The following is a 24,266-nucleotide window of genomic DNA, read 5'->3' as shown; positions in this document are numbered from 1 at the left end:
AATGGGTGTATATCATTAATTTAAACATCCAAAAATGGATGTAACAACTGCAGATTGCCCCTTTAAATCCATTGAATAAAAATGTAAACTGTGTAGTCTCACCTAGTGAGCCGAGGTACAAGCTGTAACGGGATGCAGAATGTGTTTTAACACTAGTCCATTCAGAAAGCATGGAGCAGAGTCACAAATATGAAGGATCTGAAAGATATACCCCTTCACCATGACATTTCTTTCGAGTCTTTATCATATGCTTTAAGAGAAGCCTAAATTTGCAATGTTTCTTATATTTTAATGGTTGTACATATGCCTTTATCATGTGAAATAGACAAAGCCTTCTAAATTGTACTGAAAAAAAGTTGTTGATTGCACAAGTGATTCTATGAGAAATGGCGCTGCTATAGCCACTGTAATATAACTGTAAATTGATTAGATCATTGACATTATAATTCTTATTGGGAGTTGATCTTGATTCTAGTCTTGATTTTTAGCCTTCTATACACCACTTGAGATGGGAGAGAGTAAGGAGGAGTTGTCTATGGGCTGATGAGTGGCCAGTTGGTAGAGAGATGGGACGAGCAAGTGCTTATTTATTGTCATGGTTGCCTTTTATGTACTGGCCCCAAGTTGCTCGGACCCTTTACGTTGCTCTTACTATAGCTAGGCGTTTTTTAAAGTTTGTCGTCAAGCCTTCACCGAGTGATCATACTTGTGGTAATAGGAGGGGAACTGAGTCTCCCTGGTGTGTATGTGTGCGGTGTTGTAATGAAGAGTGAGAGAGCAGGTGGTGTATCGGATGGATTTGGCGTCTCCACACCTCTTTGCACAGAGACTGAAGAGTGTTTGAGATCACTTCAGTCTTATCTATTTCTTTATATCCCCCTCTCTCTCTCTCTCTCTCTCTCTCTCTCTCTCTCTCTCTCTCTCTCTCGCTCTCGCTCTCTCTCTCTCTCTCTCTCTGTCTGTCTGTCTGTCTGTCTGTCTGTCTGTCTGTCTGTCTCTGTCTGTCTGTCTGTCTCTCTCTCTCTCTCTCTGTCTCTCTCTCTCTGTCTCTCTCTCTCTGTGTCTCTGTGTCTCTGTCTCTCTCTCTCTCTCCGTGTCTGTCTCTCTCTCTCTGTGTCTGTCTGTCTCTCTCTCTCTCTCTCTCTCTCTCTCTCTCTCTCTCTCTCTCTCTCTCTCTCTCTCTCTCTCTCTCTCTCTCTCTCTCTGTGTGTCTCTGTCTCTCTCTCTCTCTCTGTCTCTGTCTGTCTCTGTCTGTCTCTCTCTCTGTGTCTCTCTCTCTGTCTCTCTCTCTCTGTCTCTCTCTGTCTCTGTGTCTCTGTCTCTCTCTGTGTCTCTGTCTCTCTCTGTGTCTCTGTCTGTCTCTCTCTCTGTGTCTGTCTCTCTCTCTCTCTGTGTCTCTGTCTCTCTGTGTCTCTCTCTCTCTCTGTGTGTCTCTCTGTCTCTCTCTCTCTCTCTCGCTCTGTGTGTCTCTCTGTCTCTCTCTCTCTCTCTCTCTCTGTGTGTGTCTCTGTCTCTCTCTCTCTCTCTCTCGCTCCTATCCGGAAGTTGGATGATACACGCAAGTAGTTCTGATTCAAACACATTTCATTATTCAGTAACTTTTATCGGTTCATATTTCTAACTGTTAGCTCTTTTGAGATACTGAATATTTGACATTGCCGGTGGAGTCTTCGCTTCTGACTCAAAATACAGTTACAGATCTGCTCGTTCACAGGCAGTAAGGCCGGGATTCAAGCTGTTCAGGCTTTGTCAGCTATGCACCTTTTAAAGGCAATGTTCCCGCATTCGCGGAGACTTCATTCACCGTAAAAGCTATACGTAAAAATTCACAGTAATATATTTATTTTGTAATTTAGCAGACGCTCTTATCCAGTGCGATTTACAGTAGTGAGTGCATACATTTTTGTACTGAAAAGCAGGTACACGTGTACCTGAATGCTGTGTAACGCCAGGAAGGGGAAGTGACCTCCATTTGTCGTGCCTGTCATACAGGCATCCTCTGGCTTTCATTTCAATAGTCGTCATCATGGACTTTAACATATCTGGTTGTGACTGTACGTGCTCAGAACCACACCAGGGGTGTATTCACTAGGAACATGAAGCAAACGAAACAAAGCGGGGAGGGACCTACCTGAATTGGTCCAATAGAAACTCTTGTTTGGAGTAAATGGAAAACCGCTTTTTGCTACGGCCTGCAACTAATGAATACACCCCAGGTATTCTATTGAGTTTGACCCTTATCGACTGTCTATACCTGATTAAGGATCCATCTATACTGTTACTCTTTCATCATTCCACAGAAGGCATGTTCTGTGTTTTTAAAGAATATTTTTAATCAAGTGCTACTGTGAGCATAGATTTTTAAAGGCCCAAGGACACAGATGCAACAAACCGTTATGGGGGAAATAATATTTCAAGACTATATATTTGTTTATCTGCCTTTCTAATATATGCATTTCCTGTATATCTGTATCTATGGCAACCCTGGTCCAGAGCTCAGAGCAATATGACACCTGCCTTTATGTGGCCTTCAGTCTACAAGATAGTCTTCAAGTCAGTCAGTCTGTCCGTCTGTCCCCCTCTGGGTTTAATAACTAAAAACCTCTGTCTGGCAATGCGAGACTCAATAACTACAAACCCTAACTCCCGCCATAGAGAAACCTGTATACTGTAAGAATTACTTCAATCTACACGTGGACCACGTCAGACTCACTGTACACATTCAGCCACTGGCTTATGGGACAATGGGAGCTCATGTTAGTAGAGGATACTAACACAGACGTCAACTAGAGTAGAGAATCTTTACCTCCAACGGAGACGTCAACTAGAGTAAAGAATCTTTACCTCCAACAGAGACATCAACTAGAGTAGAGAATCTTTACCTCCAACAGAGACGTCAACTAGAGTAGAGAATCTTTACCTCCAACAGAGACATCAACTAGAGCAGAGAATCTTTACCTCCAACAGAGACATCAACTAGAGCAGAGAATATTTTTCTCCAACAGAGACGTCAACTAGAGTAGAGAATTTTTACCTCCAACTCTCAGCGGCCACGTTCCATTTCTGTCCTGAGCTATCTCTCAGGTGTTCAATACTAAAGGGGTAGGAGCTGGAGGAAGGGGCCAGGGACAGAAATGGAATTGGGCCCGATCTTCAGACCGTTTGTACAACTCTCCTTTCACAATGGTTGCGTCTGAAATGGCACCCTACTCCCCATAGAGTGCATAGAAAATAGATAGGGTGCCAATTTGGACACGACTCACTTGAGACCAGCTCTGGTTTGTGCCTCGTCCTGGAGTCTTGAGTTATCGTTATTATTATCATTTTTAATAATCTTCAACAATAATTTGCGTATCTGATTGTGTTGTTGTGAAGTGTATTATTTGAGTATTTCTGTGAGCGAATGTGTGTAGGTGTGACTGGATGTATATATTAAGACTTAACAATCTGAGCGCAAGTTTGGGTTTTGATTAATTTAATTGTTCTGTGTAATTCTATGCTGAAATCCAAAGAATAATCATGTATTATAATTCATTTGTCTTTTTTATCGCCTGGACAATAATCTCCCTGTAAAGGAAATAATTTAAAAAATGAATTGATTTACAGATTTCTATCGTCTGCTGTTATTTTATGGATAAGGCTGCGTAAACTTCCAGAATCCTTTCAAGTCATGCATTGATGTCAATGGCAATTCGAGTTAAACGTGTAGCTCAAGTTAGGATTTTAACCAATTGATACATATTTTGTGAAATCATGCAGTTAGACTTCAGTTGCTCAACAAAAACACGCATTGTTCATCGATCATTCTTTATTCTCTAGTAGGTACAGTAAACAAATGAGAAAATGTAACAAAGGCATAGTTTTCTACATATTCCATTACAGAACAGTCTACTGTCCAAAAAAGGCACTAAATTCTGAAGTAGGAGATAACAGGACTAATTTAACTATTTAAATCTGATACAACAGTGATTTATTTGATTGATATTCATCTTATAGAACATTTGTCGTTATATTTCATGTATTCAAGTTTTATGTATGAACAAGGACTGGCAATAGCTGTTCCTTCGGAATGTCAAAGGCAAAGCACCTCCCACAAAGGTTAAAGTTCATTGAGTATCAGTCTTCAGCAAATGCAACCTTTTCACCTGGTTTTGTAAACAGTACCAATTTAATTTGTAGAGATTTGACAGGGTGATGTCAGATGCAAAACCAAATAGTGTGTGCTAGCGAGCTACTTGATATGGCATTAAGTCTCAAGAGACTAGTAAAGACCTCAGAAACCTGAAGGAAGAAGCTTTGCCTTTGAGTGATGCAATACAAAACACACAGGGCAGATTGTGCATATCAAAATGGAAAACGAACAACACAAAACATGATATAAAAAATAAAAAGCATTTCATGAATCAAACGATTAATCTAATATACATTCCTGTTTGGCAGTATTTTACACATGGAAAAATTTAAGTAACAAACTGAAAATAAAAATGTTTTTCTGCCTCTCTTTAGAATAGTCTTTTTTTATCTTGTAAGATACATATTTGATTAGAACAAAGCACTAGGTTAATGGCTAGCAGAACCTCAGATTCACAATCTCTGAAGCAGCAGGAACCATCCTCAGGTCTGTCATTCAATACATACTGGATGACTTAAAGGGACAGTTCACCCCAAACATCAACGTTAGTCTCTGCACCTTGAATCTTGCATGCATGCTGGTCAGCCAACAGTCTGTCACAAGAGACACTTGTCAATACTTTAGAATTGGTCTAACGATAGACTGGGGCCATATCCCATCACTCCAATCATTGTGTAGATCTGGCAATGAGAAAGTTTCCTAATCGTTGGGAATTGAGGTCTGTAGATTTCATCATAATAGAAGGGCCTACACAACAAAACTAGTCAACTTGAATTACCCCTGTAAGGTTAGCAAAACAAAGTTATTATTTCTCATTAAAAGCAGTGACCTGGGAATTAGCTTATAGGGAAGGGGTGGTGGGGGGAAGGTGTTTGTTGAAACACCAAATGACCCCTAACCCTTGACCCCTTACCTTTGAACACATGTCAGCCAGCAGATCAGTCTTCCTTCCTCCTATTGCCTGCCTGGTCTGTCAATTACTCAGGATGACCAATAAGCTACGAGGGGAGGAAACTGAAGCGCCATTTACATGGTAGTTTCTCCCATAAAGTGTTTTTTCAAAAGAGAAAATACAATCTAAAAGTAAGTATCTTAGATAACAGCTTGTGTGTAGAACATATAATGCATATAGAAAAGATAGAAAAAGAAGTGTTACTCCCAGTACCAATAATAATAGGGAAATGTATAATGCACCCTTGATTGGCAATCTTTTAAAAGCGTAAATAATTTCCTTTCAACTGGGGAACATGTTTATAACATCAGCAGCCTTAAATTAAGGTTAAAAGCTAAAAACAAATGCTTTGGGTACAGCTTCAATATGCTTATAGTTATCCCCATAACAACCACATACACATAAAGCCCCTCTCACTAGCTAGCATGATTCCCTCTATCTACTCCCTTCATTATTAAGAATTCAGGGGCAGTTTGTTATCATAATTCGTGAGCAATAATATAATGAATGTCTGATCTCATTGGCTTTAAACCTAACCAGTTTAGGTAGTGCTACAACAAGTGAATATATTTTAGGGAATATATAAGGCTTCTACAGAGGCCTGTTCAAAACTCTCACCACTTCCCGTCTCCCTCATACTGACAAGCTGGAGGGGGGAGACAAAGAGCGAGGGATAGAGTGATGACAGGAGTAAGAGAAAGATGGAGTGAGAGCAATGAGAGAGTAGTAAAAGGAGTAAGATAATCAAAGTGTGCAGTGCACCTTGGGGAAGAGGTGCCAAACTCAGAAAGCCAAGGCAGGGGTCCTCCATGCTTAGAGTGAGGTGTGCAGGGTTCCATAATAACCTATTCTGATTCTTTAGACCCACACAGACAAGAGTATATACCATACATACACCCACAACTTTAGGACCAGACTTTCCAACACAATGCCTCTAGAACAGTCTAAAGGGAGTACAAGGGGTAGGGTGGTAGAGGTATTAGGGAATAGGGGTGGAGGTAGAACCAGGCCTCCCAACACCTCTAGAACAGTCTAAAAGTGTTTACTAGGGAGTAGGGTGGTAGAGGTATTATAGGGGATAGGGGTGGAGGTAGAACCAGGCCTCCCAACACCTCCAACAGTCTAAAAGTGTTTACTAGGGAGTAGGGTGGTAGAGGTATTAGGGGATGGGGTGGAGGTAGGACCCGTGGGGCAAAAAAAATAATAGTTTGACACCCCTGATTTACAGTATAACATTCCAATAAGCTCTACTTGCACCTTGACAAACTCCCAAACGTAATGTTTTCATACTCTACTATAGGCCTCATCCCCATGTGCACTCTCTCTTTCTCACTGTCACGTATACATAAACACCTTTCCCTCCCTCTCCTCCTCAGTCTCTCCCCCCCACCCACTAGTTGTCCTCCACCACCTCTGTCTTGATGTCACTGCCTGTCCCACCCAGGGCCAATCCTCCCCCCGCCTGCGTTGCCAGGGCGAGGATGCTATGATTGACCGCCGCCATCTCCACAGCGAGAGCGATGGGGTCCTGGTGCTCCAGGGCATTGCTGTGATTGGTGGAGGAGTCGTCCTGGAGGGAGGGGGGGGAGGGGACAGACCAGGACACACCTGTCAGTCTGGAACCTTCCATCCCTGCCCCCTGAGCGAGACCCGCTCCCGAGAGCAAGGAGCGGCAAATCAGAGAGCTGGCCCTCTGGGCGGCCAAGCCCCCCCTGCCCGAGCCAGGCCAAGCCGCCAGCCAACTGGGCAGCAGGGTGGGCACCTGCAACCGCAAGAGGGGGAGGAGTCATGGGTCATGTTTACACATCTGTGGTCTTCAACCCTGAGACAGACAACTGTGTGGCGCATTTACTAAGCAAAACCACGGGCCGCATTAAATCAGTTCACAGACCACATTTGGCCCGCGGGCACTGAGTTTGAGACCCCTGACCTACACTGACCTGAAAGACATGGAGAGCTAAAGCAAAGTCTACCAGGTTGCTTTCCACTGTCCTGTGTTTTCAGATCGAGAATCTGCTTTAGACTATTGAGATGCACCCTTGTTCGGTTACGGAAGCCAACTGGTTAGCATGGTCAAACGCATGCAAACAAATTATAATAATTAGTTTTCCCCCACTTGCTGGTTAGCTACCCGTCTAACAGATTTGGTATAGAGTTCTGTACCAAACATGGAGTACAGTATGAATATGTAACCCATAACGTAATCCAATACGATAGGAGTTCTCCTAACATTATACAGTCCATACAGTACCTGTGTGGGAGAGGACAGGTCTAGTCGGCTGATACTGAAAGGTCTGGTCCCAACTCTCTTCTCAAACAGAGGGACCTCACAGCCCTGTAGGAAAACAAAGAGGCAAGGTGTTAAACCACCCCTATAATGGCACAATGGTCTTGGCTACAATATACAACACAAACTGGGAGAGACCATTTCAATTTCTCAGGGGTGATCCACCCCTAAAAAGGTAGATTGGTCTTGGCTGTCAGATACAACACAAAGTGCATGGGTTCTGGACCATTCCACTTTCTTACGGGTGGTTACCTGGTCAGGGAAGTCATTCCCGTCGATTTCATCGCTGTTGGAGTGTCCTCCAGGGCTCTGGACTTTGATCCCATGGTTCTCCAGGATTGCTGCTTCTTCGGGAAAAAATAGACCTCGCCATAACATATCTGAGCTCACATGCACGCACACACAGACACACACCCCGAGGGGGTCGTAAACGTTACCTATGTTGGCACGTCTCTTGATCTCTTTGCGGCGGTTGGCGAACCAGTTGTAGACCTTCAGAGACGTGACCTTCTCCAGATCAGACAGCTTCTTCCCTGCACACACAAACACATGCACTCACACATACTCAGTCTTGAAAGTGACCTTACTCAATATACAGTGCCTTCAGAAAGTATTCATACCCCTTTACTTTTTACACTTTGTTGTGTTACAGCCTGAATTTTGTGTCTACACACAATACCTCATAATGTCAAAGTGGAATTATGTTTTTAGAAATGTTTATAAATTAATAAAAAATGTAAAGCTGAAATGTCTAGAGTCAGTAAGTATTCAACCCTTTTGTTATGGCAAGCCTAAATAAGTTCAGGACTAAAATTGTGCTAAACAAGTCACATATACTGAACAAAAATATAAACGCAACATTTCAACAATTTTACTGAGTTACAGTTCATATAAGGAAATAAATAAATTAGGCCCTAATCTATGGATTTCACATGACTGGGCAGGGGCGCAGCCATGGTTGTGCCTGGGAGGGACCCACTGGGGAGACAGGCCACACTCACTGGGGAGCCAGGCCCAGCCAATCAGAATGAGTTTTTCCCCACAAAAGGCCTTTATTACAGACAGAAATACTCCTCAGTTTCATCAGCTGTCTGGGTGTATGGTCTCAGACGATCCCGCAACTGAAGAAGCCGGATGTGGAGGTCCTGGGCTGGAGTGGCTACACGTGGTCTGCAGTTGTGAGGCCGGTTGGACGTACTGCCAAATGAACATTAAATTCTCTGGAAACAGCTCTGGTAGACATTATAATATAATATAATATGCCATTTAGCAGACGCTTTTATCCAAAGCGACTCACAGTCATGCGTGCATACATTTTTTATTTTTTTTTGTATGGGTGGTCCCGGGGATCGAACCCACTACCTTGGCGTTACAAGCGCCGTGCTCTATCAGCATGCCAATTGCACGCTCCCTCAAAACTTGAGACATCTGTGGCATTGTGTGACAAAACTGCACATTTTAGAGTTACCTTTTATTATCGCCAGCACAAGGTGCACCTGTGTAATGATCATGCTGTTTAATCAGCTTCTTGATATGCCACACCTGTCAGGTGGATGGATTATGTTGGAAAATGAGAAATTCTCACTCACAGGGATGTAAACAAATTTGTGTCCAAAATTTGAGAGAAATAAGGTTTTTGTGCTTATGGAAAAATTCTGGGATCTTTTATTTCAGCTGGTGTTTCTATTTTTGTTCAGTATACTTCAGATGAGTAGGCAACACTCACCAATAAGACATCCATCCTCAACAGCTCCACCTGCAGGCTGTAGGCCAACATTTCTGTTCTGCAGAATGAACGAGTCGTGCGTTCCACCTGGCCACTACATTCAGCAGTGTTTTTGGCACATCACATAACCTATCACCTGCACATTAAGAGTGGAAGCCTTTTCTGTTCACATAGTTGAACTCGTCTTGGGATGGCGCTTTTATGGCAATGTGGGTGCCGTCTATTTTTCCCTTCGTATTTGGGAACCCATTGATGGCAAAGAAACCCCTCTACGTCAACCTGTTGTGCGATGGTGAAAGGAAATTGTATGTTACAGTTGGTTTTGCTGATGATTGCCTCCAAAACATTGGCTCATCGAGGGCTGTGAGATGCCGATCTTCAATCTCCCGCTGACGTTTGCTTTTGTCTCTGAGAAATGCAGCGTGTGTCAAATCTTCCAACAGAGCAAGATCTCAGTATTTAATAGTATTTCAACAATATTCACACGTGCCTCGAATTTAATGACTGTAGACCTACTTTATATGGATTATTATCGTAACAAATGCACTGATGTGGTCAAATTATATATAGCCTGTCAAGATGTGTTACATGAATTCACAATGAAATCGAGAATGATTTAATTATTACTCTCAATTCTTTTCAACATATGTTTTCCCCATTCTACGTTTGACAAGCAGTTCCCTTATTCCACCACTTGGCACTGTGCGTACTCATGGTATTGGCTGTGCGTAAATTTACGCACACTCTCGAGCAAACAATCATATTGATAAATCTCACACTTTTCATGGAAATGATCCCACGCATGGTTTACGCACAGATTTGTGCCTACGCATGATTGATAAATGAGCCCCCTGGTGTGCAAAGCTCTTAGAGACTTACCCAGAAAGATTCACAGCTGTAATCGCTGCCAAAGGTGATTCTAACATGTATTGACTCAGGGGGTTGAATACTTATCAAGATAGTGTTTTATTGTCCATTAATAAAAAAATTACATTAAATGTGAGTATTTTGTGTAGATCGTTGACACAATATTACAATTAAATCCATTTGAATCTTACTTTGTAACAATTTTTTGGGGGAAAAGTCAAGCGGTGTGAATACTTTCTGAAGGCACTGTAAGTACCGCTTTCCTCCTGCTGGTTCTCACCTGGCTTCTGGATGACAGCGTTGCAGGCGTTAGCGATCTCCTCTCTTTTAGCTTCATCAGGGTACTGGTTCTTATTGAAGTAACTGGAAGAGAAAACACAAATAACCACAACATTATTTATTAGGCAACATTCACTTTCTTCCAAAGGTAACGAATGCTCCTTTCCCCACTCACACCCGTTATCAAGCACAACAACAACAACTCATCACATCTGCCTCCCTTACACCCTTTCCCTCCTCAACTATTTCCCCATCACCACTCTTTCTCTCTCTCTCGCTCTCTCGCTCTCCTCCTCACCTCTCCATCACAGACAGACATTCTTTCCTCCAGGTAAAGCGACTGCCTCGGCGCAGACGGAAGCTCCCGGGGGTGGAGCATATAGGGGGCGGAGTCTGCCGCAACTCCACCACGTCCTCCAGAGCCATGGGGGCGGGTTGCATCGTCAGAGTTGCACCTGGAGACACAACCATGATGTAACCATGGAAACACAACCATGATGTAACTAGCCATGGGTGTATTTAGTGAGGTGAAACGTTCAGAATGTTTGAAATCTACTATTTGGAAAATGCTGTCATTTTCATTGTTGATGAGTCCATTTATGATGATTCAGCACCCTATTGTTTAGAAGAACAATAACTTTATAGAGTGTTATATTGGCTGTGTGGCGACTATAAACGAAGAACCTGGACTGTGGACAGTAATTCACAGTCAACCCCCTCTGAAGCCTCATCAAATGTAGTGTGTGTGTGTGTGTGTGAATGTGTGTGAATGTGTGTGTGTGTGTGTGTGTGTGAGTGTGTGTGTGTTTGTGTGTGTGAGTGAATGTGTGTGTGTGTGAATGTGTGTGTGTGTGAATGTGTGTGAGTGTGTGTGTGTGTGTGTGTGTGTTTGTGTGTGTGAGTGAATGTGTGTGTGTGTGAATGTGTGTGTGTGTGAATGTGTGTGTGAGTGTGTGTGTGTGTGTGAATGTGTGTGAGTGTGAATGTGTGTGTGTGTGTGTGTGTGAATGTGTGTGAGTGTGTGTGTGCCTGGACAGTAATATGGACTCGTTTATGTAGTGAGTGTTGGTGGCATGGCTCCACAGCAAGAGCATTAACCTAATGAACAAGTAATGCTGATGGATGGCTGTGACACACACACCGCCAGGGAAAGGTGGGTTGGGAATGTGATTGTTTACATATAAATATGTAACTCATGTAATGATCTATGGATGTTCTTGCTTGAGACTAGAACCTACATGTATAATTTTTCTGACTGCAAATCTATGACTCACATCTATGCATGTTTTTTTATTGTAACTAAAATAATAACTACAATAATATGTTATCCATCTTGATAGAGACAGTCAACACAGATCAGCAGGTTTCAAATCGGGACCTCGAGTTCCCCACCACTGTCGTTTCACCCCCTCCAACCAGGGACTGATTCAGACCTTTAAGTGGACTATTGGGCCAATCAATGGCATGGATCAATCAATCAATCAATGACTTGGGAGAAAGAAGAACAACCTGCAGTACAGCAGAGCTGGAGGCCCAGATGTGAATAGCTCTGCTGTATGTAGCACTGTACACACTTACAGTAATAGTCTATAGGTGCTGTGACATACACAGTCCACCAGGGCGCGCCACTACACCCTCCCCTCCACACAGACAGAGAGGTGAGGCCGGTGTGATTTCACAAGTTTGCTTTTTATTAAAAATCTGTTTTTCACCATGGTCATATACAGTCAGAAACCAGTACTCTTTAAGGTATAGGTATAGTCATCATAATAACGTATTAATGAGGTTTATACAGCGCTTAAAGCACTTTACATTTCTACTCAATTGTAGTAGCAACATCATAGCTATACAACTACAAGTACTCCTACTCATAAACACCAGCCACTAATGAGCATTTTAATATTTGTGGTTGTGATAGCTTATTGGCTGCTGCACCCAGAGGGAAGGGAGGGACACAGGAAATGGGAAGTGACACATTTGGACACAGGATGGAGTTAGACACACAATGGGGTTGTGGGGGCAGAAACAGGTTGTAGGGGAGTTCGAAAGGTGCTGTAACAGCTCAAGGATTTGGGCAGGACAAATACTGACTGGAAAATTTTTGGGGAAGGACTTCAATACTGCATGGTGCGTGTCTGCGGAGTAGCTATGCCTATTGAAACAGAGGGGGCGCAAGAGGGCATATGGGTAGTGTAGTCACATGTAGTGACTACAAACAAAGACAGATGTGGCATTAGTGCCCCCTAGAAAAGTGCATTACATTGGGCCAAAGTAACAGTTTAGGGATACATAGGGAGGATTTGGATGGGCCATCATTACTTTCCAGCCCTAGAATGCCAAGAAATAGTTAATGGACTCACCCATCAGTTCTCATTGTATAACCCGTTCTGCCCTCTCTAGTTTGGGCAGAGTCAGAAAGAGTCCTCTAATAGTGGATGGAACGGGTGGAACAACTGAAGAGGGACTGGACAGAAGGGGGGAGGCTGGAGGTGGGGGGGCTGAGGAGGGGCTGGAGGTGGGGGGCGTGGTGGGACTGGGCGGGGGGCTGGGCATGGGGGTGATGGTGGTGGGCATTACCAGGGGTGGTCTTCTCCAGCTGGTACCAGCGATAGAAGGCCCTCTTCTTCTGTTCGCTGAGGTCAGAGCCCTGCTGCAGCAGCCAGTGGGAGATACGACTCTGACTGATACCTGGAGGGAGGCGGGAGGAAGAGAGGGAGACAGAGAGAAAGAGAGACAGACAGACAGAGAGGATGGACCAGGGGGAGGGAAAGAAAGAAAGAGCACAGAAAGCAAGATTCATTAAGTAGCCAATGCATATACAGTGGATGAAGTACTTGCTATTTGTCATTCAAGCCACACTAACACTCATAGAAATCATGATGACGATTCTGTGTTTAGTGTACACCAAAGTGAGCACAGTTCCACTCCAACTGAGTGTAGTGTGCTGTATTAGCCACTAGGGAGCATACTGACCTGTGACCTGAGCCACCACAGCCTGAGAGATGCGCCTGTTCCCCAGGAACGCCTTGATCTCCTCCTTGATTATGGCACTGTCCCTTCTGGAGGGAGAGAGAGGGAGAGAGAGAACGAATGAGAGAGGAAAAATACAAAAGAAAGACAACATTGTTCCCTTTGCTAGGAAGCTAGAAAGAGGATGGTGCAAGGAACAGAGAGAAAGGTGACTAGTGTGGAAATGAGAGAGATGACTGTGGAAATAGGGAGAGAAAGGGAAAGGAAGTGAGAGAGATGACTGTGGAAATAGGGAGATAAAGGGAGAGGAAATGAGAAAATGAAGATAAGCCATGAAGAGCGGGAGACCGGAAAGTACAATTGAGTTGGATAGGAAGGAAAGACTGAATAAAAAAAAAGGAAATACAGTGCATTCGGAAAGTATTCAGACCCCTTGACTTTTCCCACATTTTGTTACGTTACAGCTTTATTCTAAAATTGATTAAATTGGGTGTTTTCTCATCAATCTACACACAATACCCCATAATTACAAAGCGAAAAACAGGTTTTTAGAATGTTGCAAATGTATTAAAAAAGTAAAAACTTAAATATCACATTTACATAAGTATTCAGACCCTTTCCTATGAGACTCGAAATTGAGCTCAGGTGCATCCTGTTTCCATTTATTATCCTTGAGATGTTTCTGCGTGGTCCTCTGTAGCTCAGCTGGTAGAGCACGGCGCTTGTAACGCCAAGGTAGTGGGTTCGATCCCCGGGACCACCCATACACAAAAATGTATGCACGCATGACTGTAAGTCGCTTTGGATAAAAGCGTCTGCTAAATGGCATATTAATTAATAATTAATTAATTCTACAACTTAATAGGAGTCTACCTGTGGTAAATTCAATTGATTGGACATGATTTGTAAAGGCACACACCTGTCTATATAAGGTCCCACAGTTTACAGTGTATGTCAGAGCAGAAACCAAGCCATGAGGTAGAAGGAATTGTCCGTAGAGCTCCGAGACAGGATTGTGTGGCGGCACAGATCTGGGGAAGGGTACCAAAACATTTCTGCAGCATTCAAGGTCCCCAAGAACACAGTGGCCTCGATCATTCTTAAAATGGGAAAAAGTTTGGAACCACCAAAACTCTTCCTAGAGCTGGCCGCCTGGCCAAACTGAGCAATCAGGGTAGAAGGGCCTTGCTCAGGGAGGTGACCAAGAATCCGGTGGTCACTCTGACAGAACTCCAGAGTTCCTCTGTGGAGATGGGAGAACCTTCCAGAAGGACAACCATCTTTACAGCACTCCACATCTTCGTTCATCAGACCAGAGAATCTTGTTTCTCATGGTCTGAGAGTTTTTAAGTGCCTTTAGGCAAACTCCAAGCGGGCATCATGTGCCTTTTACTGAGGAGTGGCTTCCGTCTGGCCACTCTACCATAAAGGCCTGATTGGTGGAGTGTTGCAGAGATGGTTGTCCTTCTGGAAGGTTCTCCCATCCCCACAGAGGAACTCTAGAGTCTTGGTGGTTCTGAACTTCTTCCATTTAAGAATGATGGAGGCCACTGTTCTTGGGGACCTTCAATGCTGCAGAAATGTTTTGGTACCCTTCCCCAAATCTGTGCCGACACAATCCTGTCTCAAAGCTCTATGGACAATTCCTTCGACCTCAATTCCTTGGTTTTTGCTCTGACATGCACTGTCAACTGTGGGTCCTTATATAGACAGGGGTGTGCCTTTCCAAATCACGTCCAATAAATTGAATTTACCACAGGTGGACACCAATCAAGTTGTAGAAACATCTCAAGGATGATCAACGGAAACAGGATGCACCTGAGCTCAGTTTTATTTGTTTTATAAATTTGCTAACATTTCTATAAACCTGTTTTCGCTTTGTCATTATGGGGTATTGTGTGTAGATTCCTGAGGATTTATTATTTTGAAATACAATTTAGAATAAGGCTGTAACGTAACAAAATGTGGAAAAGGTCAAGGGGTCTGAATACTTTCCGAAAGGCACTGTACCACATTACGTCTTACTAGTAATACATTTATTGTTTTAGAAACATTACAAAGCATGCTTAACTGTTTTTTTGTGTTTTTTGTTGGTGTAATTTTAGCGGGAAAAAACTATTTTGCTGGTAAAGAAAATCTGAGTGGCTGCCACAGTGGTTGGCGGACCAAAACGTTAATTTTAGGCCCTGTTTGGGATGCTCTGGATCGACATGTACGACAGTGTGTTCCAGTTCCCGCCAATATCCAGCAACTTTGCACAGCCATTGAAGGGGAGTGGGACAACATTCCACAGGCCACAATCAACAGCCTAATCAACTCTATGCGAAGGAGATGTCTCACGCTGCATGAGGCAAATTATGGTCACACCAAACACTGACTGGTTTTCTGATACACGCCCCTACCTTTTTTTTTAGGTATCTGTGGCCAACAGATGCATATCTGTATTCCAAGTCATGTGAAATCCATAGATTAGGGCCTAATTAATTAATTTAAATTGACTGATTTTATTATATGAACTGTAACTCAGTAAAATCTTTGAAATTGTTGCGTTTATATTTTTGTTCAGTATAGTTTCAGTTCGATAAACACATTTCTATTTCATTTTTATATTATTTAGTTTCAGTTTCAGTATTATGGACATAAAGTAGCCTATGCGTGGGAGGCTAGGAGCCATTTAGGTGTTGTAGGCCTATAGTTTTTTTGTGATGTGGGGGGCACTAATACATAAGGTGATGGGCCAGGACCATAGACTTGGAAAGACATAACATCTTTGTATCGGTGTCATGATGGTGTCTGTGAGAGCATGGGCAGCCCCATTGAGGCCCTCTCCATCTGAAATAGACAATTTTCTTCTTTACAAGTAAAATGTATTGGCTGGTCCCTCCTGATGACCCGGCTGTCACAACTCCAACCCGGTCATCAGGAGGGATCAGCCAATGAAGCTGGAAGTCCCGCCGAGTTTACAAAATAAAAATGGTGAAAGTCCTCAATGGCGCTGCCCATGCTAACATTGGCTTTTGGCCACTTGAGGACTCCACACAACTCCATGGCCAGGACATAGGTTTGGTTAGGTTTAAATTATAAATCAATCCTAATGTGACTTGGATTTAAAGGTTAGACTGGTGGAAGGAAACTCTCTTGCCCATGTTTACACCAATCCAATGCATTTTTTTACTTTAGTAGTAGATGTAAGAATAATCAAGTACCTTTACCTGATGGAAAGAGAGGAAAAAACAACAAATGAAGTCATGGCACATTTGACATGTTATGTTTATGTAATATTAAACATGTATCACTGACTATCACTGGTTAATAAAAACAGCTGCAACAACAGCAAAAACACAAGCAATACAACACTTCTTCACAAATCTATCAGTTCGCAGCCAGCTTGTGTGTGTTTCTGTTCAACCAAACAATATTCTGGTTCATCTTCTAGAAGACTGCGTTCCAGAGAGTTGGTTGTTCGGTTTCTCAAGACTGATGGCAGTTGTCCACACACAGAGAATATTCTTTCCACGAACATGCAGGGGCAGATACCAGATCCAGTGCCACAGGGCACAGCTTTTGATAACCAGCTCTCCTTGCCTGCCAGAACTGGAGAAGTGACTATATAAACATGTCCACCTTTACCTCTTCCAGGTATTTCGGCAGCTCACATGGGGCATGTCATTCTCTGCCAGTCTGACCCTCCGGCTGGACAGTGACCTCAGACACAATCTTCGATGAGAGGAAGCTATATTTCTGAAGCACTGCCCTAGGAAGCTCTTTGCCACCTTCTCCTCCCTGCTGAATCCTCCTCCTCCCCCTCCCTCCTCCCTCTCTGTGGATGACTTCGTCAACCATTTTGAAAAGGAGGTTGACGACATCCGATCCTCATTTATTAAGTCAAATGACACTGCTGGTCCTGCTCACACTGCCCTAACCTATGCTTTGACTTCTTTCTCCCCTCTCTCTCCAGATGAAATCGTGCGACTTGTGACGGCCAGCCGCCCAACAACCTGCCTGCTTGACCCTATCCCCTCCTCTTTCCTCCAGACCATTTCCGGAGACCTTCTCCCTTACCTCACCTCGCTCATCAACTCATCCTTGACCACTGGCTATGTCCCTTCCGTCTTCAAGAGAGCGAGAGTTGCACCCCTTCTCAAAAAACCTACACTCGATCCCTCCGATGTCAACAACTACAGACCAGTATCCCTTCTTTCTTTTCTCTCCAAAACTCTTGAGCGTGCCGTCTTTAGCCAACTCTCTTGCTATCTCTCTCAGAATGACCTTCTTGATCCAAACCAGTCAGGTTTCAAGACTGGTCATTCAACTGAGACTGCTCTTCTCTGTGTCACGGAGGCTCTCCGCACTGCTAAAGCTAACTCTCTCTCCTCTGCTCTCATCCTTCTAGACCTATCTGCTGCCTTTGATACTGTGAACCATCAGATCCTCCTCTCCCCCTCTCCGAGTTGGGCATCTCCGGCGCGGCTCACTCTTGTATTGCGTCCTACCTCACAGGTCGCTCCTACCAGGTGGCGTGGCGAGAATCTGTCTCCACACCACGTGCTCTCACCACTGGTGTCCCCCAGGGCTCAGTTCTAGGCCCTCTCCTATTCTCTCTATACACCAAGTCACTTGGCTCTGTCATATCCTCACATGGTCTCTCCTATCATTGCTCCGCAGACGACACACAATTAATCTTCTCCTTTCCCCTTTCTGATAACCAGGTGGCGAATCACATCTCTGCATGTTTGGCAGACATATCAGTGTGGATGACGGATCACCACCTCAAGATGAACCTCGGCAAGACGGAGCTGCTCTTCCTCCCGGGGAAGGACTGCCCGCTCCATGATCTCGCCATCACGGTTGACAACTCCGTTGTGTCCTCCTCCCAGAGTGCAAAGAACCTTGGCGTGACCCTGAACAACACCCTGTCGTTCTCCGCTAACATCAAAGCGGTGACCCGATCCTGTAGGTTCATGCTCTACAACATTCACAGAGTACGACCCTATCTTACACAGGAAGCGGCACAGGTCATAATCCAGGCACTTGTCATCTCCCGTCTGGATTACTGCAACTCGCTGTTGGCTGGGCTCCCTGCCTGTGCCATTAAACCCCTACAACTCATCCAGAACGCTGCAGCCTGTCTGGTGTTCAACCTTCCCAAGTTCTCTCACGTCACCCCGCTCCTCCGCACACTCCACTGGCTTCCAGTTGAAGCCCGCATTTGCTACAAGACCATGGTGCTTGCCTACGGAGCTGTGAGGGGAACGGCACCTCCGTACCTTCAGGCTCTGATCAGTCCCTACACCCAAACGAGGGCATTGCGTTCATCCACCTCTGGCCTGCTGGCCCCCCTACCTCTGCGGAAGCACAGTTCCCACTCAGCCCAGTCAGAACTGTTCGCTGCTCTGGCACCCCAATGGTGGAACAAGCTCCCTCACGACACCAGGACAGCGGAGTCACTCACCACCTTCCGGAGACACTTGAAACCCCACCTCTTTAAGGAATACCTGGGATAGGATAAAAGTAATCCTTCTACCCTCCCCCACCCCCAAAAAAATGGATATATTGTAAAGTGGTTGTACCACTGGCTATCATAAGGTGAATGCACCAATTTGTAAGTCGCTCTGGATAAGAGTGTCTGCTAAATGACGAAAATGTAAATGAAAATGTAATCGAGATGCTTGCTGGATTCATCGTGTTGGCATCTTCCTGGGGTCTTGCTGCTCCACGGCTGTACCCTCTGATTTGCTGAAGTACAAAATACTCTGCTTGCCTCATCAGTGACGTCATCTCTGTTGAGCAGCTTGCCTCATCAGGCAAGCTGCTCCAGGGGTTGGATCGAAGTTGTCAGTATGCACGCAAAGCGCTCACGCAGTGACTTCAGGAGGACCTGTGGCAACTGTTTTGCAACAGTAGTTGACTGCAAGTGTGCCTCAAGGTTGAGAAGGCACGGAACCACATCAGACAGCGACTGGATGTCAGTTTGAAGTTGGTCGGTGTGGATTGCGAAAGGCTCCAGCAACTTCACAAGCTGTTCTAGCTTGGCTCAGTCACACTTCGTGTTCGCCTCCGTATTTCTTCCCTGTTAGCTGGTGATAGCTAGTGACACACAAGCTAGGCCTATTTGAAACGTTGGCATCTACTGGCAGCATTTACCCGCCAGATTCAGAAGCTCGAAAACCCCATTCGATAAAAAACTAAAACTAAACATAATTTATGGTTTTTATTTTAGTTAGTTTTGCAGTCAAATATACGTTTCAGTATAGTTTTTCAAATGTTTTTCGTTTTTATTTCAGTTTAATTGTTTTTCCAATTTTAGTTTTTATTTTAGTTTCAGTTTTCGTTTAGTATAATAACCTTGGTGTGTGCCAGCCAGTGTGACAAAGTGCCGCTGTATGTGTGATTGTCAGAGAGGGAATGTAACAAAAGACAGACCGAGCGAGAGAGAGGGGGGGGGGAGAGAAGGGAAAGAAAGAGTGGGGCGAGAGAGAGACCAATTCCCATAAATGTGACGTGTCTGTGAAAACACTGGCCCACACACACACACACACAGTCTTTCTTCTGTCTGTCGATACACTGCCTTCTCATTTACATTTATATTGATTCCTCTTCATGGAAAACGTGAGAGAGAATCAGAGGCAGTGCTGAGCTGCCAGAAATCCATTGCCACTTTTCTCTCCCTCCCTTTCATTTCATTTTCATCACTCCATCTAATCAATACTGACTTTATCACTGCGAACAACACACAATACAAAAGAGCAGCGAAAGGGTTGACAGACAGGACGTGTGTGTGTGTGTGTGTGTGTGTGTGTGTGTGTGTGTGTGTGTGTGTGTGTGTGTGTGTGTGTGTGTGTGTGTGTGTGTGTGTGTGTGTGTGGGCCTGATGTGGTGACTGTGTTTAGACACAGGTGTCACCTAATGCATTACTAAACTCTGGCCTCAAGGTCTAGTTCACTAGAAAACACTAAAAACCCAAAACAAAAATGAGGATTCTTATTAGACACATTCAGGTAGTGTAAAGGGTAGTTTGTTTGGTTACCATTTTGTGCCTATTGATGTGTTCAGAAAAGACTCAGGCTCCTCCTCCTCACCTCAGGAGTTCCTCCACTTTGTCTTCCACGTCTAGTTCCTCCTCGCTGGCCTCAAACCCGTAGCTGCTCCCCATCACGCCGCCACTCACCGCACTAACACTGACAGGAAACCGCGGTGGAGACAACTTCCCGTTCGTCATGGCAACCAGCTCGCCACCGCCACCACCAACCCCATGCCCGTTCTGCGCCACCACTGCCATAGCCACCGGGGCAGATACAACCACCGGAGGGGGCGGAGACATATCATAGTTGTTGCTAGGTGACGGTGACAGGCCACTCCCTCTCCCATTCCCCAGGTAACCAGTCTGTGTGGCGGTCGTGGACGTTGATGAGGACGCTGCAACGTTATCGGACGAGGGAGAAGACGTTGTATTAGTGTTGCAATTGGGCGTCGGCCCCTGATAGGCGGGGTGGGGCTGCGTCTGGGGCTGGGGACGGCGTCCGAACTTGTGTCCGTGCTGGTGATCCAGTCTGTCCAGGGTGTCCAGGGCGTGGAGGATCTCTGGCTTGTTCATCCCCGTCCTCCTCAGCCGCTGGAGCAGGTCAATCTGCTCGATGGTGAAACGAGGCTCGTCGGTGTACCGAGACATTCTGGAGAGAGAGAGAGAGGAGAGAGGAGAAGGGTTTAGATGGAGTGAGAGAGAGGAGAGTTTAGATAGGATGAATGGAGAAAGGAGGAGAGAGGGAGAAGACAGTGGATGAGACATTCAGGGATTGATGGATGTTGGAGAGATGGGGGCTGTTGCTGTATTGTATATAGCCTGTCCAGAAAACGACTCCCAGACCCTTCCCTTTAGGCACTGCCTGGTATAGATCCAGAAAACGACTCCCAGACCCTTTGTTACGAACCCCGTGGCTCTAAACATCTAGGGTGGATGGACATGAGACCCGTAACATAAATTCATGTAAATTATAAGTGTGGCAGGGAACAGTGAGAACCAAAAATGACCCAACAACCATGAACTACCGTCAAACACAAAGTGTTTATTTCTGAACACACGGTAAGGGTTTGGGAAAAAGGGCTGAGCAGGACCCAAGAAATGAAACAATAGTGTAAAACCCCCTAAACTGATCTTGCCTGCCTCAAGAACCGCTAGGCTACTGCTACCATACAAAAATACAGTGGGTGGTCCGCTCAGGTCTAACTAGTGTTTATAGACAGATTTCTTCCTACGGGTAATGTACGCCCAAGGGCAACTAGCTTAAACTCCCCTTTTCCCAGAAACACACAAAGCTACCAAACAGGGTAATCAGCAATTAAATAAGTACACACCACACAGGACACAACAGTATCCACACTCAGGTAAAGAAATAGTTTCTAATAAAGTTACCAACAGGGTAACCAACAACTTAGTGAGTACACAACACACAGGACACAACAGTGTCCATACTCACATATGGAAAAAATCTCTCTCTCTCAACAAACACAAGACTGGTTTTTTATACAATGGGCTGTGTGATTGAACAAACGAGTAACAGGTGGTGCTATTCACAGGAATGTTCACTGATTGGTCCAATCAGCAGACACCTCAACGACCACCAATCAGGAACATACAGGACACCTGTGATTAGGGCAGAAGGAGAGAAACACACAAAAACACAGGATACCTGTATCCGTAACACTCCCACCCTTAAAAGAGCAAACCAAAATGGTTTGCGACACACGTACTATCACAACACCCAAAATTCAATAATCATCCTGCCAGGATAACAAAAAAAAAACCTAAATCATCAAACACGAGACAAAGCATCTGCCATCACATTATCTAACCCCTTTTTGTGGCGGATCTCCAAATTATAATTTTGCACGACAAGTGCCCAACGCATAAGGCGTTGGTTCTGGTTGTACATCCGGTGGAGAAAAACTAAGGGGTTATGGTCAGTATACACTACCACTGGTAATGCACTGGAACCAACATAAACTTCAAAGTACTGCAGAGCTAACAACAAAGCTAGAGCTTCTTGTTCAATGGTGGAATAGTTTGTCTGACATTTGCTAAATTTCCGTGAAAAATAACAGACAGGATGGTCCACTCCACTCTGGTCTTGCTGCAGTAGAACAGCACCAGCACCTCTGGCACTTGCATCTACCTCCAGTTTAAACGGCCGCTCAAAATCTGGCGCAGCAAGAACAGGAGTACTACACAAGAGTGCTTTAGCAGTGTTGAAAGCAGTACAACAATCTTCAGACCATACAAATTTTCTCGCCGGACTGAGCAAATCCGTTAATGGAGCAACTACCGCAGAGAAATTTTTACAGAAACTACGGTAGTAGCCAACCATCCCTAAAAAACGGCGTAGCTCTCTTCTGGTGGTAGGTGCGGGAAATGCGTTTATAGCTGAGACCTTGGCATCTAGAGGGCGCACCTGACCATGGCCGACCTGTTTACCAAGATAAGTAACAGTGGCCTTCCCAAACTCGCACTTTGCTAAGTTCAGGGTTAGAGAAGCGGTTGCTAGACGTTCACACACTACCCTTAGAGTGTTAACATGATCAGACCACTCAGTTGAATAAATTACCAGATCATCAAGGTAAGCACTACAATTAGGAACTCCAGCCAATACTGTGTTAACCAGGCATTGGAAAGTGGCTGGTGCGTTCCGCATCCCAAATGCCATGACAGCATATTGTAGGAAGTGATCTGGGGTCACAAATGCAGAGATGTCGGAGGCACGTGGGGTTAACGGCACCTGCCAGTAACCTTTTAGAAGATCTAATTTGGTTACATAAGTAGCAGCACCAACAGTATCAATACAGTCATCCAGTCTGGGTAACGGGAACGAGTCGGGCACTGTGACCGCATTGACTTTCCGATAGTCCGTACATAATCTGGATGTCCCATCAGGTTTAGGAACCAGAATGCACGGAGAACTCCAAGGACTTGAACTTGGCATAGCCAGGTTATTCTCCAGCAAATAACCGACCTCACCCCTCATTATCTTTCTCTTAGCGACGTTGACACGATAAGGATGTTGCTTGATAGGTGCAGCGTTTCCAACATTAATGTCATGTTCTAACACATTTGTACATGTAGGAACATCATTAAAAAGACATGGAAAGCTGTGTAATAGTCTCACAATATCATCTGACTGTCTGTCCGTTAAATGAATCAGGCTTGACGGGAGAGACAGCAGCATCTCTGAATTGGGCAATCTAGCACACTGCTGCTGAGTATTGCGCAACTCCAAACCATCTCCGTCCACATCATTAACATGACCTCCCACTACAGCCGTAGCAGCAACAGAGACAGCCGACTCGGCCAGTTTCTCTGGACTGTCTACCTGAGTGACGGGTCTGTTGTGGTATGTCTTCAACATGTTAACGTGGCACACACGAGATTGGCGTTTTCTATCAGGAGTCTGTATCACATAGTCAGTTTCAGTTAGTTTCTTTTCAATGACATAAGGACCAGAGAAACGTGCTGACAATGACGCTCCTGGCACAGGCAACAACACAAGAACTTCGGTCACCTGGCTGCAGTGAACGAGAAACAGCCTGTGTGTCATAGTGTCGTTTCATCCGTTTCTGTGAGGAAGACAGCGCTTCCTTTGCTAGAGCACAGGCAGCATGTAGGCGCTCACGAAAGCGACTAACGTAGTCCAACACATTTTCTTTCACACACAACTCTTGTGACAAAAACTGATCCTTAAGGACTTTCATAGGTCCTCTCATGGTGTGTCCAAACACCAGTTCAGCTGGGCTGAACCCTAGGGATTCCTGTACTGTCTCACGGACAGCAAACAACACTAGAGGAACTCCCCTCATCCCAATCTTTCTCAGATTCCAAGCAATATTTACGGAGCATAGACTTCAGGGTCTGATGCCAACGTTCAAGCGCACCCTGAGACTCTGGGTGATATGCGCTTGACACACGGTGTATAACTGACAAGGATTTTAACACTTGTTTGAAAAGTTTAGAAAGGAAATTCGTACCCTGATCAGTTTGTATCACCTTAGGTAATCCAAAAGTTGA

General features: G+C 44.7%; 1 protein-coding gene across 4 annotated transcripts in view; it reads right to left on the bottom strand.

Annotated features, from left to right (window-relative positions):
* Positions 1-1,480: 1,480 nt before the first annotated feature.
* Positions 1,481-24,266, bottom strand: part of LOC121539391 (homeobox-containing protein 1-like) — a 37,602-nt gene continuing 14,816 nt past the window's right edge. The window contains exons 2-10 of one of the 4 annotated variants that reach the window (XM_041847859.2): positions 20,293-20,883; positions 13,217-13,302; positions 12,821-12,931; positions 10,542-10,698; positions 10,245-10,327; positions 7,809-7,904; positions 7,624-7,718; positions 7,336-7,419; positions 1,481-6,846 (exon numbers count right to left, since the gene is read on the bottom strand). In XM_041847859.2, the coding sequence (XP_041703793.1) occupies positions 6,478-6,846; positions 7,336-7,419; positions 7,624-7,718; positions 7,809-7,904; positions 10,245-10,327; positions 10,542-10,698; positions 12,821-12,931; positions 13,217-13,302; positions 20,293-20,882 (1,671 nt within the window). In that variant the 5' untranslated portion in view covers position 20,883 and the 3' untranslated portion in view covers positions 1,481-6,477. Of the gene's footprint in view, positions 6,847-7,335; positions 7,420-7,623; positions 7,905-10,244; positions 10,328-10,541; positions 10,699-12,820; positions 12,932-13,216; positions 13,303-20,292; positions 20,884-24,266 lie in introns of all 4 variants that reach the window. The other 3 variants (XM_041847860.2, XM_041847861.2, XM_041847858.2) reach the window with 3 other exon arrangements.

This window comes from Coregonus clupeaformis, chromosome 25 (assembly GCF_020615455.1).
Source record: "Coregonus clupeaformis isolate EN_2021a chromosome 25, ASM2061545v1, whole genome shotgun sequence".
NCBI lineage: Eukaryota > Metazoa > Chordata > Actinopteri > Salmoniformes > Salmonidae > Coregonus > Coregonus clupeaformis.
The sequence above is the reverse complement of the archived record's forward strand: the minus strand, read 5'-3'. Positions and strand labels throughout refer to the sequence as shown.